The following is a 17,817-nucleotide window of genomic DNA, read 5'->3' as shown; positions in this document are numbered from 1 at the left end:
TCAGGCTGGTAACCTAACATCATTGTTTTTATGGGAAAATGTGTTCCACATTCCAAATAATCAACTTGCAAATGATCATTAGGAACAGAGAGCCCTTCTGTAAGTTCCCTGCCAGGGGACAGCCTTTCTGAGTTATTTCACAGGTGGGAAACCGTCCAAGCCAGGCCTGGTACCAGAGGAATGGCTACCTTGTAGGAAGCATTGCAACAACCACTAATGAAACATACACACATGTTGTTACCAGAATATGCAATCTCAAATAAAAGAAACAAGCCTTCAAACCAGGGTCTTGATAACTGAGTCCCTCCGGCCTCAGACTCTATCTCTGACAAAAGTGTCACGGGACAGGTGGATACCCTACAAGCTCACAGTAAAAGATGGAAGTATCTAGAGTTTTAGAGATGTTCCCTAACCCCCCCCCAAAAGTATAATGTAATATCATCTATCATTTGAGAACCAGCCTACATGTTCAACCTGTACCACCTTTTAAAAGGACAACAGCAATCAACATTTCCTGACTACTCCCCATGCCCCATGTTTTGCCCACATCATCTATGGAACACACACTACAACTCTGTTGAAGGTATTAACAGCCCCATTTTCAGAGAGAAGCAAGGCTCAGAGAATGTGATCTGCCAGGCAGAGCCAGGTCTGTACAACTCTAAAATCCAAGGTTTTCATCACTACACTGTCTGAGTGAAGTAGTTCTTTCTACTTGTTCCAAAATGTCCTGTTTCAAACTTCAAAGAAGGACCACCTCCTGGCACCTGGCTCTTTCCAGCCATAGATATCCTCACTGTGCCTTCATCTCCTTCAGTGCATGGGCTATCTCACCCAGCCACCCAACTTCGGAGACACATTCATCTCACTGAGAATTCTGCTTGGCTTCTATCTCTCACAGGCATCACCGAACTTCTAAGGGCACAGGCACAGAAGTTTTGTACTAAATGAAGTAAACGTCTGGTTTCAAATGCCCTAAGAGACCATACCCAGCTCTTTGTTCATCTATTTGGTGCGGGGAAGGGGATGCCTTTTTTGATCTTCGTAATTTCTCCTTCCTGAGACCTTTCCAGGGATCCCAAAATGCAAGACAGTTAGAAGGAATATCCAATGCGTTCAAAACATGAGCTGTGTTTGGCCAATCTATTCGCCCTGTCAGAATTTTAAATCATCTCCGGTCAGTCCCTCCTAGCTCGGGTGCGGGAGGTGGGTGTCAGCAAACAGGCTTCCCCTTCTCCAGGATACGGGTCTCTATAAGATCCTTTCCCTAGTTATTTGGGATGAACTAAAGCCAGGCCACAGCGTAAACAAAAGTTACAGATCGTGATGCCAGGGAGAGGCTCATCTTGCACAACCAGCTTTTTTAAATTAGTGGTTTACACAACCAAGGGCAGTTTCTCTCAGTAAATTTTCAGCCACTGAAACCCGCCTCCAAGAGGGAGAGAGGGTAGGTGGATGAGGGGTGGGCAGGGTGCGGAGGAGTCTGGAAACCGGGTGGAGGCAGGCCCAGGCCCACAGAGCACCACCCCTCACCCCCTGAGCAGGGTCTAATAAAGAAGGCAGCCACCAGAATCACTTTCGACCCCATCCCTGGCAGCTTCCCCACCAGCTCAAGAGCTGACTTCAGCACAAGCAGCCCAGATGTGGAAAAGGCCTCCCCACGGGCCACGGCGCTGGCCGGGCTCCCCAAGTTCAGGTGTTGCGCCCCACCCGCCACCCCTTCGCAGCCCCGGGTTCTTGCCGGCTCCCCAGATACCCCCAACACGTCTTCCTCAGGGCCCAGCAGCTTCTACCACCCGAGTTCCTCCACCTCCCGACCCGCCCCCTCCCCCGCCGCCGAGCCCCCCCCCACCACACCCCTACCCCGCCCCCGCGCCGGGCGCCGCCCCCGCGCCCCTACCCGACCCCGGCCGGGCCCGGCCCGTCCTACCTGGCGGCGACTGCCGCTCGCCCTCAGCCATCTTCCTCCCGCCAGGAGCCGGCCCGAATGCCTGCAGTCCCCTCTCACCTTTCACCTCCGCACCCCCTCCCTTTCCCCGGCTCCACCAGGCGCTCAGAGCTTTCTGAAGAGAAAGGAGCACCAGCCGGCTATAACAGAAAACCGAGAATTGAAATCACCCCCGTGAAGACGACGGCCATGCTGGTGCGGGGCACTCAGGGAGCATGCCCAGCAACGGCCGGCTCGCGGCTGCGGCGCTCACGGGGAGGCGGCGGCCATGTTGGTGCGGGGCAGCTGGGAGCATGCGCGCCAACGGCCGGCTCACCTCCCTACCGGCCAGCGGTCCGCCCGGCTGTGGGAGCGCGGCAGCCATGCTTGTGCGGGGCGCTCCCCACCTGTCATCTTTGACCCTATCCCGAGGCATATTAGAGGACGTTCCCTTATTGACATGGTTGTGTTTTCCTGCCGCTCTGAGAGTAGAGCTCAAGGACACCAGATGGACTGAGAGGGGTGCACGCTATTGCCTCCAACAGCTTAGACAGCCTGTGGAGGTGGGAGACGGTGAGCTGGACAGCAGCCTTTTTTGCCCGTCTTCCTGGGTTCCACCGCCTCGCGGGGTCTCGCGACCACTAACTGCGCCCTGGGCTCCGCCCCCGGCCAGCCCCGCCCCGCGCTCGCGGCTAGCGGCCCGGGCCCGCAACCGGCTGGTGGCCCCGCCCCAAGAATCCTCCTCCCGGGGGCCCCCAGCCCGCCGCCCGCCCGGCCCGGTGGGTGGGCGCCGGGCCGCCTCCGGCGGTGACTCTGCAACCTTGGCCCGGAGACTCTAGCGGGGACCCACCAACGGCGGCGGAGGCGGAGGCAGCGGCGCGGACTTTGCCCAGTGCGGCGGACCGAGCGGACTGTGTGTCCGCGGGCGGGCGCCAGAGATGTTGGCTTTCGCGGTCAGGACCGTGGTGAGTACGGCGAGGAACCCGGGCGGGCGGGCCCTGGACGGACGGGCGGGCGGGCCGCGAGTCGGGCGAGACACGCAGCTGCGCCGGAATGGAGAAACAGGCCATGGAGGCGACGCGGCCGGGTGGCCACTGTCCTGCCCGGCCAACAGCTGCTGGGGTGGGATCCCCAGGTGGACTAACCCTGCTTGGCAGAGGAGGGGACGGAGGCTCAAGGTCAGAGATCCGATCGAACGCACGTCGTGTGGCTCTAAATTCCAGCCACCTGGAAAAGATAGTGGGGACCCTTGGCTTCAGGCAGCACCTCCACCCTTAGACCCAGAGCCAAGGAGCTGAGGGACCGGGGGTCTTTCCCCCAGTTATTCCCTGACTCACACACCTGTCGCATACTCAGCCTGAGCCATCTATGCCCAGGCCAGAGCCACTTCTCCAACCTCATCCAGTTGGTCAGTCTCCTTGGGCTTATCAAATGGCCCCTGGGGAATTTTGTGTGGCCAGAGAAATTCATGTGGAGGCCTCAAGCTGGGTGGCTTGGAAGATCCTCTGAACCGGCAGGAGGCAGCAGTTGGCAGCCCCATACCCTTTGTCTCCACCAGTCCCTCCCCGCCAGCTTGTCCATGTCTACCCCAGAATCCTCCCCACAGGGCAGCAAGCAGTGCTGCCACTCTGATTTGAGTTCCTTTCCTCTCTCCTCCAAGCATATCTCTGCTTGTATCTCCTTCTGTCTGTACCAAGAAGGATGTTCAAACAGACACTACCTGGCCCAGAGGGCTGAGGTTACTCATCCGCTGGCCCAGAGGCTCTTCCAGATCTCCCAGAACCCCAAGGCTCCACGTCGCCCTTGCCACTGACACCGAGCAGTGCCCCCGTCTGACAGACAGCTTCTAGGTCATCCTCCAGGACCTGCTGGGTGGCCTGATCACTTTACGGCTGGGGAAACTGAGGCAAGGAGAGACTTGGCCAGAATCCCCCGGATCTGGTGACTCAAATCTAGCAGAATCCCAAAACCAGCTGCCTCCTCCTTCAGTTTATTTTTTTAGTGCCCGAAGTCCTCCACTCTTGCCCCCAGGTGACGGCTCAAGAGAAGCAGGCTTTGGTGGAAGGGAGGCCCCCAGAAGGGCTCCAAGAGTACTGGAGGAAAACGGGATGAGCTCTTAGCAGCCCCTGGCCACTTAATGGCCCTTTCCCAGTGTCTGCTCTCTTGCACCCACCCCAGTTTACAGGACTGATTTCAGGGTTGTGGTGGAATCTCAGTGGCCAGGCAGTTTCTGCCTCCAGCCAAGTTTTCCATCATTAAACAAACCTACGCAGATTCCAACAGGTGGATTTTTAAAAATTCCTCCTCGCCCTGGCACCAGACCCACCCAGAGGAGAGAGGAGAACATAAGCCAGGTTTCCTCCTACTCTGGTGCCTACTACCTACCGGCCCCTTCACCTGCTCCCGAATCCTCTACTTCTGGCAGCCAAGAAGGATGCCTGCCACCGCCACAACCCTAGATGCCACCCTAGCCACCAAAGCCATTGCCACTTCCGCCTCTGCGTCCCCCCTGAATCTTGGCTCTTGTCTTCTCTTTCCAGCCCAGGCAAGTGGCTGTCTCTTGCTAGGTTCTGCTCGCCCACTGGGTAGCACAGTTAGGCTTAGAGGCCCAGCCCAAGGCAGAAAGACAGGGCTCAGAACCTCAGTCCTGCCATGGAGGACGGGCAGCAGAAAGAGAAGGTATGGAACGATCCTCTGCCACTTGCCTAAGCCTCGGATCTCCTATTTCTCTTTCTGCCCACCTCCAGAATCTCCCCAATTTTCTCTCTCTGCCACCTCTCACCCACCTATCAGGCCATTCAGCTCTTGCTTACCACGGCACTGCCCCTATGCCGCCTCTGTGCCCGTCCCACAGACAGATGAAAACCAAGGCCTGGCCCTCGCCCAAAGGTCCTGTCGTCATCCGGCTCTTTCTGACTTTCTCTTTATGCCTCATCTCCCAGCTTGGCAAGGGTGGGAGAAATGGAGGTGGGGACCCCTGGGCGGGAGCGTTCACCTCGCTGCTTGCTGGCTGGCTCATTGGGCTAGGGTGAAGAAGGTGGGGCCTTGTTGCTTCCAGACAGGTGACAGGTCGCTGTCAGCTCTGCCACCCCCAACAGGTGCCATTCATCCTGACTTGGTTCCGGGTTACCGGGATCAATGGCCACACCCCTGCCCATCCCCCTACCTGCATCCCCAGGCCCCAGAGAGGTGGAGATACCTACAGTTTGAGGGCTGGGAAGCCAGGCAGGCACCACCCAAGAGGCTGTCTCTGACCCCGGGGATGGGCACATAAGTGCCCAGGACCAGAGCTTTAGGATTGCCAGGGTCTTCCAGAGCCGGTGAGAGAATGAGCAGGATGTTCTGCTGCCTGCAGGTGAAGCCACTGGGCTTCCTCAGGCCCTCCTCCTTGATGAATGTCTCCAGCCGCTTCAAGGCCCACCAGGATTCGCTGCCCCGGTTGCCCGTGCCCGCACTCCACCAGTCCCTGGACCGCTACCTCAAGGCGCTGCAGCCCATCGTGAGCGAGGAGGAGTGGGCCCAGACCAAGCAGCTGGTGGAAGAGTTTCAGACCGCGGGGGGCGTAGGGGAGCGCCTGCAGAAGGGGCTGGAGCGCAGGGCCAGGAAGACGGAGAACTGGGTGAGTGGAGCTCCCTGTTCCCACACGGGTTGAGGGGCCCGGGGCCCTCTCAGAGGTTCAGGTCATGAGAGGATCCCTTGCTGTGGCCTGTTGCCGGCCTCACGCTGAATTTCCTAGCACCAGCTGCTCTGGCACATTCTTTCGTGCCACAGGGTTTCTTGAGCGCTTCCTCTGTGCCTCGCACTAGGCCGGTCCCTGAGTGAGCAAGAGGACACAGTCCATGGTCCCTTGGGGCTGACATTCAAGGAGGGTGGGAAGCAAGGTGATTAAACAGCATACAGGTGAGTGGATGAGTTTCTTTCCAGCAGTGAAGTTCCCCAGGAGAAAAAAGGGAGAGAGGAGAATGGCAGTGTCTTTGAGTGGGCAGAGAGGAGGTGGCCTTGGATCTGAGACAGAGAACAACTGGGCCAAGGTGGCAAGAGCCTAGCATGTCCAACAGCCAAGGCTGGAATGTAGAGCAATGGCCTGGGGCTGGGGGTGGGGGGTGCATCAGCGGAAGGAATCTGGGCTGGAGTTCAGTGGGAGGGGGCCACAGGAGGGCTCCAAGTGGGGCATTGGTGCTGTTCGGTGACAGATCAGATCACCCTGGTTCCTTGTGCCCATCTGTCATGCAGGTGTGCACAGCTCGTGAAAATGGGTCCACACTGATGCTCCGTGCACTTTTCTGTATGCATCTTACACCTCAGCACGGTGGAAAAGGACCACCCCGACTGCTGGGAGGGAAGCGGGCGTGGGGGTGGGAGGCATGGGATGAGGCTGGCACCGGCACCCCAAGGGAGATGCCAGCAGGGAGAGGGCAGACGAGTCAGTTCCCTCTGTCCCGTGTATGTTCTGGAGGCAGCACCAGTGGCCCTTGCTGATGGGGGTTGTGGGGGGAGCCGTCCTGACCTAAAGCAACTGCGTGGCGGGCCGGGGGCCGGGGGGAGAGGGAGACTGGCCAAGACGGGGAGGGCTGAGGGGGGAGCAGTCTTGTGGGAGAGAACCAGAGCCGGGTTCCAGCCACATAAGGTGGGAAATGCTCTGAGTGGGGCAGGTGGAGGGCTGGGGGCTGCACACAGGAGATCGGAGTCATCAACTGGCAGGCTGGCATGTACTGAGCCTTGGCAGGCACTTAGAGAGTCTGTGGTCTGGCGGTTTCCCAACATTTTTATCCCGGAACTCCTTCCCACAGAAGCTTCTAGCTAAAGAGGTAGGGGTATCCCCTTCTCCACTCACAGGGCCCTCGTGCCCAGCAGATTCTCAGCAGGGGAACGCCCCCATCTGCAGGATCTCCCCTTATTTCCCAGCTCTGGCCAGAGGCCCTGAGATCCTGATGGAGTGGGGGCCCCTGGCTGAAGGGCAGCCTGGCTGCCCCCAAGGGGAGGGAATTCCTGTCTGCTCCTCCCTGACCCACAGATGAGGAAGCTGAGGCCGAGAGAGGTAGATTGAAAGCCCAGAGCCACACAGCTGCTCTCAGGGAGGCCCTGAGCTACACAGGAGTGTCTGGCCGACCAGGAGCCCTGTCCTCAGGTCACAAGTCAGCAGACAGACGTTGCTTCCCGGCCTGCTGTCTAACCTGGGCACATCACCTTCCCTCACCCCTCGCCAGGGGCCCACGGCTGGTGGCCTGGTGCTGCAGGCCCGCAGTCCCCCAAGCAGAAACTGTTTGGTGAAGAGGCAGGTCCCACTGCCGTTTGAGAGGGGAGAGGAAACACAGTGGGGGTATGGGGCACCTGGGATGGAGAGACCAGCCAGAGAGGTGTTTCAGGCATGTGCTTGCAGGGGCGGAGCGAGGGGGGTAATACAGTCAGCACGTAAGGCTCAAGGATGATAGTCAGTGATAGTCTGCCCAGCCTGGGGATAGGAGCCTTCAACAGCCTGTCCATGGCTGGGCCCCAGAGAGACTGCTCCCCCAGTGGAAATAGCGCCCCTTGGGCAGAGGACAGACCACCAGGTGGAGACACAGGATGTGGTACCCACATCTCGTCACTACGGCAGTGATTTACCCTCACAGGGAGCTTTCCCCAGATGGCCCTGACCTGGAGACCCAAGGGAGTGTCTGCACCCCAGCCTGACACCAACAAAACCCAGGCTACGGAGGACCAGGGTCCCCAAGGGCTACACTGCACTGAGCCCGTGCGTTCCTGGCTCCCTGGAGAATGTCTACCTGGGACGGTCAAAAACACATTCATCAGACTTTATAGATTTTTCCCTTTTTCCCTTTTTTGTCTATCGGGCATATATTTTTTTCTTTCTAAAAGTAGTAAAATCATTGACCAAAAGTGTGTAAGAGGGGCGCCTGGGTGGCTCAGTCAGTGAAGCGTCTGTCTTCGGCTCGGGTCGTGGTCCCAGGGTCCTGGGATTGAGTCCTGCATCAGGCTCCCTGCTCAGTGGAGAGTCTGCTTCTCCCTCTCCCTCTGCCGCTCCCCCTGCTTGTGCTCTCGCTCTCTCTCAAATAAATAAATAAAATCTTAAAAAAAAAAAAAAAAAGCTTTGTAAAAGAAAGGAAAATGATTCCCATTTCTGCCTCTGCCTCCTCCCCTCACTCCACTCCACCCCCACCCTCAGGTTTCCTGCCCGGTCTTTCTCTCTGGAATCTTCGGCTTGGCAATATTGTCTGATTTATCTTGCTAAGGTGGATCGCCTCAGGCGAAGGGGAAATGATGGGGTGCTGCTGGTGGGCTGAAGGGGGTGGGGGGCTCTGGATCTGAGCATTCACGCGGAGGCTCTGCGCTCTATAGTGGGGGCAGAAGGGGCCCAGCCAGCTCCCCGCCCCCGCCTCACAGGCTCTGGTCCTTTTCCCAGCTGTCCGAATGGTGGCTCAAAACAGCCTACCTCCAGTACCGCCAGCCCCTGGTCATCTACTCCAGCCCTGGTGTGGCCCTGCCCAAACAGGACTTTGTGGACCTGCAGGGACAGCTCCGGTGAGTGGCTGCGACTGGGACAGGGTCCAGGCATGTCCAGGGCCCTGACGTCCAATGCCTCAGGAGACTGCAGGGGCCCCAGTCCTGGTCATTATCTTTCATCCCCACATTCAGCCTTATGAAGTCGGGAGTATCATCCCTAGTTTACAGATGGGGAAACTGAGGCTCAGAGCAATGAAAGGGCTTGCCCAAGAGTACCTTTCAGGATTGGCTGATCCGGGCCAGAAAGCAGGGTCTTCCTGGCTCTACAGCTTCATAACTGGTCACCACACTGTGGACCATGTCTCCTCCCTCCCTCTAAACCTGAGGCTGTCCCTCACATCAGTTCTGACACTTCACCACCCTCCTCTCTCTCTCTCCAGCTGGCCACAGGAGTGACCTTTATACGCAGTCCCCTTTTCCACATTCGGCCATGTCACTTGCCCTGGCCCCTGTTCCGGTACTACCAGGGATAAAAATACCAGTGACAGGGATCTCCTGCCCAAGGACCAGCCACCCAGGGCTACCACCTGCTTCTCTTAAAGGGACCAGGGTACCCCAAGAATTCTGGCTCAGACTCCAGCCCGTGGTCCCCATGGTCCGGGGCAGCCCAGGTGTCAGGCGTGATTGGGGTGGCCCAGACCATCTAAGGAGGAAGGTCAGGTTGAGAGAGGTGGCCTGGGAGACACAGAGGCCCCCAAACAGGAAGGTACCTATCAGAGGGGACACCCTGAGCCACTGCCCTCCCATTCATACTCCCTGTCCCCCAAGGTCCCAGGTCCCTCTATAACTGAGGTTTCAGAGAAGGGTGACCTCCTTCCAGGCTCCAGGCTGTGGTTCAGGGCTTCAGGCCCCGTGTGGGTAGAATCCACCAGCACTGACCAGTAAACCAGCTATAATCGTACCTCCATTCATTACACCTATATCCTGCCAGGGCTTGGCTGAAGCATCTCCCTGGGCCCTCTAAGAGCTCTCTCTCTAGAGATAAGAGAAAGCTGGCTCAGAAAGGCAAGCTGGGACTCAAACACAGGTCCTGCCCTTGAACTCCTTCATGCTTACTGCAAGCAGTGAATCAGAAGTGAAGCAATCTGTCTCCTTTGACTAGGCCCCTCCCGTCAGCCCACGGGTGTCCCTGATCAGGGACCTCCCTCGAGGAGTCCACACAGCTTCTGATCTCTAATTGGTCCCCCCAGGTTCGCTGCCAAATTCATCGAGGGCGTGTTGGATTTCAAGGCCATGGTTGACAAGTGAGCAGCCCGCCCCCACTCCCCTTCCCCCTCCCAATTACCACAGCCACTCCAGCCTGGGCCGGGGCAAGGCCAATCAGCAGACCAATGCTGGGCTGGCCCAGAGCTCCTCGCTTTCACTTCCTGTTGGCCCAGCCTCTGTTGGGGTTGGGGAGACAGAGTGTGGGGATTGGAACACCTAGGTCCTCTGCTCCCGCTGCTGAGTCCGCCGCCTGGTGACATGGTCCCAACAGACCCCCGGAATTGGTGTCCCAGGCAAACAAAGAGGACCCCAGAGGTTGACTCACTGCTTCATCTCTCCTGTGGCAAACTGAAGCACAGAGGGGGAAGGGGGTTTCCAGGGTGACCCCAGCAGGGCCCAGCCAGGGTGGAAGACAGGCCTCCTGACCACAGGCCAGGCCCTGACCCAGCCCTGGCTCCTGCTGAGTGGGGGTCGGGACACCACTTGTGTGAGCCCCCTTCTCAGCTATGCCCAGCAGCAGCTTCCTGCCGGTCGCCGGTCTTGTCCTCTTTCCTGCTTACTTGCCTGGTGGCCCCCTCACTGTCCCTCTGCCCCCCCCCCCCCCCCCCCCCCCGCCCCCCCCCCCCGGGGCCCCCGGGGGGGCCCCCCCCCCCCCCCCCCCCCCCCCCCCCCCCCGCAGCGAGACCCTGCCCGTGGAGTACCTGGGGGGGAAGCCGCTGTGCATGAACCAGTACTATCAGATCCTGTCCTCCTGCCGCGTGCCAGGCCCCAAGCAGGACACGGTCATCAGCTTCAGCAAGACCAAGAAGCCGCCCATGCACATCACTGTGGTGCACAACTACCAAGTGGGTGGGCTCCCAGCCTGCTACAGGGGAGGAGGGGGGTAGGGCCAAAAGTCAGCCGCCCCACCACACAGGCCCAAGCGTCCCCAGGAACAGGCATGCCCTGGGCGTCTCCACCGGGTGCCCCGCTAGGCCCCAGCCTGAGGGCAGCCAGGAGGGGCCGCGGGCCTGCCCAGCCTGGGGGAGAGCAATGCAAGGCCCTCCCCCCCCACTCACACCCGTGGCCTGACTTCGTCCCCTCGGCAGGACCTGGGCCAGCTGGCACTGGCTGCAACTTCTGGGCTGCCAAGGCCAGGAGGAGGCAGGGGTGGGAGGTAACTGCCGCCAGTCTGAGACACACACACCCCCCTCCCGCGCCTCCCTTCTCTCCACCTGCCTGTGCCCGGATAGTTTTTTGAGCTGGATGTGTACCACAGCGACGGGACACCCCTGACATCAGATCAGATCTTCGTGCAGCTGGAGAAGATCTGGAACTCGTCGCTGCAAACCAACAAAGAGCCCGTGGGCATCCTCACCTCCAACCACCGCAACTCCTGGGCCAAGGCATACAACACCCTCATCAAAGGTGCCCCTGGGTGGGGGTGGAAGAAGGAAGAGAGGCCCCCCACCAGGCCCTGGGCAGCCACATTTCTCACTGAATCCTCTCAAGTCAGAGTGGGTGTTGTTGGTCCATTTCACAGATGAGGAAACTAAGGCTTGGTTGGGTTTAGTTTCCCTCTGTTAAGTAGCAAGTTACGGTAACAGTCGAAGTCCTCTGGCTGTAGACCCCACCTCTGCCTCCACGTTCCTTCCAAATCCTGTGTTGGTCGGGGCATTGTCCCCAGAGCCAAACCCCTGTGTTGGCCCTGAGCCACACTGGCTTTCCACGTGACCTGGGGCTTCTGTTTCCTCATTTCTTTCTTTTTTTTTTTTTAGATTTTATTTAGTTATGCACAAGAGTCGGGGGAGGGGCAGAGGGGGAAGGAGAGGGACAGGCAGACTCCCCACTGAGCCCCGGGGCTCCATCTCAGACCTCACGACCCTGAGACCCTGGCCTGAGCCAAAATCAAGAGTCGGGTGCTTAACTGACTGAGCCACCCAGGCACCCCTCTTTTTTTTTTTTATAAGATTTTATTTATTTATTTGACAGAGACACAGCGAGAGAGGGAACACAAGCAGGGCGAGTGGGAGAGGGAGAAGCAGACCTCCCACCCAGCAGAGAGCCCAATGCAGGGCCCGCCCGATCCCAGGACCCTGGGACCATGACCTGAGTCAAAGGCAGACGCCTAACGACTGAGCCACCCAGGCGCCCCTCCTCTTTTTTTTTTTTTAAGTTTATTTTTATTTTGTTAGAAATCTTTACACCCAACTTGGGGCTCGAACTCACCACCCTGAGATCAGGTGTTGCAGGCTCTTCTGAAGAGCCAGGTGGGTGACCCTCTGTTTCCTCATTTTTTTTTCTTTTTTTTAAAGATTTTATTTATTTATTTGACACAGAGAGAGAGACAGTGAGAGAGGGAACACAAGCAGGGGGAGTGGGAGAAGGAGAAGCAGGCTTCCCGCCAAGCAGGGAGCCCGATGCGGGGCCCGATCCCAGGACCCTGGGATCATGACCTGAGCCGAAGGCAGACGCTTAACCAACTGAGCCACCCAGGCGCCCCTGTTTCCTCATTTCTAATGTGGGTCCGGTATTGGGCCCTGCCTCACGGGGTGCCGGGGGAGCCGCAGGGTCCTGTTGAGGGTAAAGCTCTCAGCCCCATCTCACACCCCTCCCGCCTGCCTCCACAGACAAGGTGAACCGGGAATCAGTACGCTCCATCCAGAAGAGCATCTTCACCTTGTGCCTGGACGCCCCCATGCCCCGGGTCTCAGACGATGTGTACCGCAACCACGTGGCCGGCCAGATGCTGCACGGGGGCGGGGGCAAGCTTAACAGTGGCAATCGCTGGTTCGACAAGACGCTGCAGGTGAGGACTCAGCGGGGCCAGGACGCACACCCAAACTTGGCCCACTGCAGCCTCAGGACTTCCTGCCCCTCGCCTGGGCGTCCCTGGCCTCCCAGCTAGTAAAACAGGTGGGAAGCCAGCAGGTGGATGTGGCTGTAATTACCAGGCGGTTAGCCTGTCATTAGCGGGCCTGGCCCAGAAGCCACTCTCACTGCTGCAGCACATCAGAGAGAGCCTGGGCTGTGGGGCCGGGCAGAGCGACGCGGTCTTGGCCGTGACTTTCCCTCTCTGCACCTGTAAAATGACCCTCAGGGAGGGTACTGCAGGGACTCAGTGAGGTGTATGAGTATGCGATGTGCTTGCTGTGGTCTGGAAAGGGCCCAAGGCCCCTGCTGAGCATTAGCTGTTACTAATAACAATAATAAGTTAGCCTAACCCCTGAGATGGCTTCAGAGAGGCGCTTCCCACGGACCCAGCCAGCAGAGAGTGGCTCCAGGGCCCTGGGCCTGACGGGTCCCTGCTCCCCTCCATAGTTCATTGTGGCAGAAGATGGCTCCTGTGGGCTTGTTTATGAGCACGCAGCAGCAGAGGGCCCCCCCATCATTGCCCTTGTGGACCACGTCATTGAGTACACGTGAGTGTGGTTGTCCCACCCTCTACCCAGTTCCCTAGCTCCCGGTGATAGGTGACACACACGGGGAACGCCCCTCTCCCTTGGGCCTGGGAATCTGTTTCTTCAAATGAAGCTGGAGGAAGGAAGGCCTGGGCTTAGAGTCTGTCAGACCTGGGTTTGCCTTCCGGCTCTGCCACTTCCCAGCTACAGGACCTCGGACAAGTCCCCTCCCCTCTGCAGGCCTCCTCCATGTGGCTCCTAGAAAGCTGGGGCGAAGGCATTTTTCTAAGGAGCAAACCCAGGGTCTCCCTAGGCTGGCTCCCTCCAGCCTCGGGGACCTGTGCCCCACCCCCACCCCCGGCCCAGGTATGGACCCAGGCTCCCGAGGCCTCCCCGTGTCCCATGCAGGAAGAAGCCCGAGCTTGTGCGGTCCCCCATGGTGCCCCTGCCCATGCCCAAGAAGCTGCGGTTCAACATCACCCCCGAGATCAAGAGTGACATTGAAAAGGCCAGGCAGAATCTCAGCATGTAAGCACCGGGCACAGATGGTTAAGTTAGGGTAAAAGCCTGGGTCCCTGGAGCCTGCCGGGCTCCTGTTCTGGGTCTGTCGTCGTACCCGGCTGCTACTGAGCCTGCTCTTGGGCCTTCCCTTGGGCAGCCAGGGGCTGCCAGGTGCTGCCTGCCCCTCACCCACCTCCCTCTCACCCCACCCCAGCATGATCCAGGACCTGGACATCATGGTGATGGTGTTCCACCACTTTGGAAAAGACTTCCCCAAGGCGGAGAAGCTGAGCCCCGATGCCTTTGTCCAGATGGCCCTACAGCTGGCCTACTACCGGTGCGCCCCGCCCCCACCCCGCCGGTGGAGGAGGCATGAGGCCTGGGGGTGGAGGCGGGGCAACCTGCCAGGGGGGTGCTCAGCCCCCTCTCCCACCCAGGATTTACAAACAGGCGTGCGCCACGTACGAGAGTGCCTCCCTGCGCATGTTTCACCTGGGCCGCACGGACACCATCCGCTCCGCCTCCGTGGACTCGCTGGCCTTCGTCAAAGCCATGGATGACCCCAGCGTGTCGGTGAGTGGTCCGGGGTAAGGGTGGGCAAGCTGGTCTCCCTTCCTGTACGTTCTGTCATCACACCATTGATTGAGCACCTACTGTCCTTCCAACCCTTCAACCCCTGGGTGCTGGGAATCTCCCAGAAGGTGGAGTCATGATTTGGCCCTGAGCTTCCTGGCAGCCAAAGACTAAAAGGAACTGTTTGTTCATTCACTCATCTGCAGCGAGCATCTGCCCTGTGGGTCAGGCCTCAGGAAGGACTGACGAGAGAGAGGGCAGTTCCCATTTCTGCTCTCAGGGGGCGTGGACTCCAGTGCTGGCTGGGAAGTGGGCTGCTGGGGTGTGGGCGGCAGGAACAGGGAAGGGACATATACTTCAACTCCCTCACCCCCTAGGAGCACCAGAAGGTGGAGCTGCTGCGGAAGGCCGTGCAAGCCCACCGAGCCTACGCCGACCAGGTGACCGAATGACCTCATTTCCCAGCTGTCCATCTGCCTGTCCATCCCTGCAGCAAATGCTGCTCACCCTTAACACAAACCCCTCCTCCCCAAACCTTGGGGCACTTGGGGCACCTGGAGCCAGGCTGAATATTGCCGTTTTAAAGTTGGAGAAACCAAGGCTCAGCCCAGTGACTTTGTTGGTCCCGGGTTGGCCTCTGGATCTTGCTGGCCCAGCCCCAGAACCCTTGCGTCATGCTCTCTCCTCAATGTCCCGGGAGCCCAGGACGCTGAGGGTTTGCAGGGTCTGGCCAACAGCAGCGGTCCTGCCCTCTGACAGCTTGGGCGGTGGTCAGGAGGGTGGAGGCCTGGGTTTCCATCTGGCTCTGAGCACCTGTGTGCGCCGGGCTCAGCCCATGTTCCATGCAGATGTCCATTTCGATCTCACTGCCACCCTGTAAAAGGAAATTCAGTGACCATCCCCATTTTATAGATGAAGACACTGAGGCTCCAGGATGTAAGTGACCTGCCAAGGCCCCATAGCCAGGATGGGGCCAGGCCACCCAGCTGTAGGCCTGTGTTCTTAAATCCTGCCCTGGCCCCTCCCTGGGCAGGTCCCTGGGCCTCAGTTTCCCCATCTGTAACGGGAGGGCTGTACTGCCTGGACCCTCTGGTCTTGGGAGTCCAAGGGACCACCGTGTGGAAGAGGCGCTGCCGCCATAGGCCTTTGAGGAAGGTCAGGGGCATCCTCGGGGCCTGCAGCCGCTGCGCCTGATGGCTTCCCCTCTCACAGGCCATCCGCGGGGAGGCCTTCGACCGGCACCTGCTGGGCCTGAAGCTGCAGGCCATTGAGGACCTGGTGAGCATGCCCGACATCTTCATGGACACCTCCTACGCCGTCGCTATGCACTTCAACCTCTCCACCAGCCAGGTGGGCCACTGCCCCGGAGCCATCTGGGTTTTCCTGCCCTCCGGGCCCCTGCCACTGCCCTAGGTGCCCTGGGGTGGGATGGCACAGACCCTGCTGGAGCTGGACAAAGGCTCCACTGAATAGAGCCGAAGTCCAGAACATGGTCAGACCTTGGTGGTGGCGTGACCCATAGAGGCCACCCCATGTCCACTGCTGAAGAACTGAGTTCTGGTGGAAGAGCTGGGGTCAGGGGGCTGTGCTGCAGCTCAGGGAGGCTGAGAAGGAGTCAGAGTACCCCCCCCCCCGCCCCCCACTGTGGGAGAATCACCTTCATTCATTCACTGGTCAGACACGAAGGAACGTCTGAGTCATGCCATCCAGTGCTGGGCACTGGAACACAGCAGGGACAGACCACCATCCTGTGTCCCTGGGGGCTCACAGTGTAGGCTGGAAGCACAGGGACCAAGGCAGTGACGTTCCCCCCCCTCCCCGCCCCAGGAAGTGCTGGGGGTCAGGGGAGGCTCAAGGAGGGAGCACTTAAAGCTCCCTCGGGAATGGCAAGGACAGCTCCGTAGAGGGTTGACTCCAGAACTGCGCCCCAAAGGAGGAGGAGAAGGAAGGCATCTGCTGGAGAAGAGGAAGGGGCGTCTCGGGCAGAGCACAGCGCGAGCAGAGATATAGAAAGGCCGGCTTGTGCCACCGCGGGGCTGGAGGGGAGCCCGTGGGGTAGGGCGGAAGCCTCAGTCCTGTGCTGTCTCCAGGTCCCTGCCAAGACAGACTGTGTCATGTTCTTTGGGCCCGTGGTCCCAGATGGCTATGGCGTTTGCTATAACCCCATGGAGGCTCACATCAACTTCTCCGTGTCGGCCTACAACAGCTGCGCCGAGACCAACGCAGCCCGCCTGGCGCACTACCTGGAGAAGGCACTCCTGGACATGCGCGCACTGCTGCAGAACCACCCTCGGGCCAAGCTGTGAGCCCCCTGTGCTCAGGCCTGCCGGCGCCACAGCCACGCCCACCCCGGGAGCGGGCCGCCCACCAGCGTTCCGCTCCTTTGCTCCCTCCCCCCCCCCGGACCCTGCAGATCTGACTAATGCAGGGCCTGCACGCCTGAGCCAGGGCCTTCCATGGGGTCATCCCCAGCATTTGCTGGGGCCCGGGTCCTGGGCTGAGTTCAGAGGCTGAGTAGGACGGAAGGCCCTGGCGCCCAGCGCGTCACCCATGAGCCCACCTCCAGGGGAAGGAACCCGAAGAGCCCGTCCCTCGCTAGGGCAGCAGACTGGGAAGTCCTTTTCTTGCTAGCTCAGCTCTAGCGAGCCCCCTGCCCTCTACACTGCTGGCTCCTAAGGATCTAGAGACGGGACTCTCTAGAGCCAGGGGCTCCAGGCCTCCCCGAGGCTGAGCCAGGGTGCAGGGTGTGCTGGTAAGGGAAACCCAAGGCCTCGACGCGGCCCACCCTGCATGGCAGTACCGTCTTCCCCGGGGGGGGAGGGGGGCTGCTGTGCTCTTTTGGATCATGTGGCCCCTAAGCCCCGACTCGCTCGCTTCCACTCAGCTTGATTCCTGAACCATGTTGATGGTTGTATAACAGTAACATGCAAGGCGATTAATTAATAAAGCAGAAATTTGTCAGTGGAGAGGTGTTTCAGCCGAGGGGGCAGGCGAGGTGGGGCAGACGCTTTGCCTTCTCTCAACTTGGCCTGCATCTGGGAGCCAGTGTCCAAGCAGCCAGCAGGCCCGGAGGCTCCCAGAGCAGCCAGGAGGAGGGTTCTCCGGCTTCGGCTGGGGAGCTGCAGGCCAGGGCCGACCTCAGGGCACTTAGCCGGGGATGGCACCAGGCCCAGGGCTGCAGTCTCCACTGACTTGGGCCTCCCTGTCCATGGGCTGTGGGTGGGAACGACTCTCCCGGGGGGGCTGGGGGGCCTCACAGCCGCAGCTGTGGCGGGCTAGGCAGCGTGGAGCCGACTCTCAGGGCCTCGTCCTGCCGCCCCGACACACACACACTGAGCTGGCAGCGGCCGCGGCCAAGCAGCCTTGCTCAGCCCGGCCCAGCCCCAGGTGCTGCCAGGGCCGAGCAGACACCAGGTCGTGCGGCCAGCTGATCAGAACCCTATACGTGTCCCCAACCACCCACACCTCACAGGGCCAGGGTGTCCTGCCAAAATCAAGTAGGCTGTTTATGGAGAGAAGAGTCTCCTACTCAGAAGGATACTGGCCCTAGGGAAGGCACCTGTGAAACTCCCCAGAACAGGGGCCGAGGAGGTGGAGGTGGGAGAGGTCACAGAGCTTGTGAGTGAGGCGACCTGGCTGACTCGGGACAATCACGTGAGGGTAGATCCTCTGGCTTTCTCCATTTTGCAGACGTGAAAACAAGCTCAGAGAGGTTAAGGTCACCAG

General features: G+C 59.6%; 2 protein-coding genes across 4 annotated transcripts in view; one reads left to right on the top strand and one right to left on the bottom strand.

The window, feature by feature from the left end:
* The window catches only part of PTPA (protein phosphatase 2 phosphatase activator), a 30,312-nt gene extending 28,068 nt beyond the window's left edge, over positions 1-2,244 (bottom strand). The window contains exon 1 of the mRNA XM_032418310.1: positions 1,931-2,244. Coding sequence (XP_032274201.1) covers positions 1,931-1,961 — 31 coding nt within the window. The 5' untranslated portion in view covers positions 1,962-2,244. The remainder of the gene's footprint in view (positions 1-1,930) is intronic.
* Positions 2,245-2,313: 69 nt separating this feature from the next.
* Positions 2,314-17,055, top strand: CRAT (carnitine O-acetyltransferase). 3 transcript variants are annotated; one of them, XM_032418308.1, is made up of 14 exons: positions 2,316-2,892; positions 5,283-5,546; positions 8,331-8,449; positions 9,622-9,675; positions 10,317-10,482; positions 10,870-11,044; positions 12,247-12,425; positions 12,938-13,038; positions 13,426-13,545; positions 13,733-13,855; positions 13,956-14,091; positions 14,469-14,531; positions 15,304-15,441; positions 16,298-17,055. In XM_032418308.1, the coding sequence occupies exons 1-14, from the start codon at positions 2,866-2,868 to the stop codon at positions 16,508-16,510; spliced, it is 1,878 nt and encodes a 625-aa protein (XP_032274199.1). In that variant the 5' UTR covers positions 2,316-2,865; the 3' UTR covers positions 16,511-17,055. The 3 variants fall into 3 exon arrangements, with proteins under 3 accessions (XP_032274200.1, XP_032274199.1, XP_032274198.1); XM_032418307.1 differs by having other exon boundaries at positions 16,182-16,498; XM_032418309.1 differs by lacking the exon at positions 13,426-13,545 and having other exon boundaries at positions 2,314-2,892; positions 16,182-16,498.
* The last annotated feature ends 762 nt before the right edge of the window (positions 17,056-17,817 follow it).

Source organism: Phoca vitulina, unplaced genomic scaffold (genome assembly GCF_004348235.1).
Source record: "Phoca vitulina isolate PV1807 unplaced genomic scaffold, GSC_HSeal_1.0 scaffold21, whole genome shotgun sequence".
Classification (NCBI taxonomy): domain Eukaryota; kingdom Metazoa; phylum Chordata; class Mammalia; order Carnivora; family Phocidae; genus Phoca; species Phoca vitulina.
Note: the sequence above shows the minus strand (reverse complement) of the source record. Positions and strands in the feature narration are given on the sequence as shown.

Excerpts from the sequence above, each read along its gene's own strand:
- CRAT (XM_032418307.1), top strand. The coding sequence starts at position 2,866 with ATGTTGGCTTTCGCGGTCAGGACCGTG. Across the intron at positions 13,856-13,955 it reads CTACAGCTGGCCTACTACCG|GATTTACAAACAGGCGTGCG; the intron begins GTGCGCCCCGCC and ends TCTCCCACCCAG. Across the intron at positions 15,442-16,181 it reads TCAACCTCTCCACCAGCCAG|GTCCCTGCCAAGACAGACTG; the intron begins GTGGGCCACTGC and ends TGCTGTCTCCAG.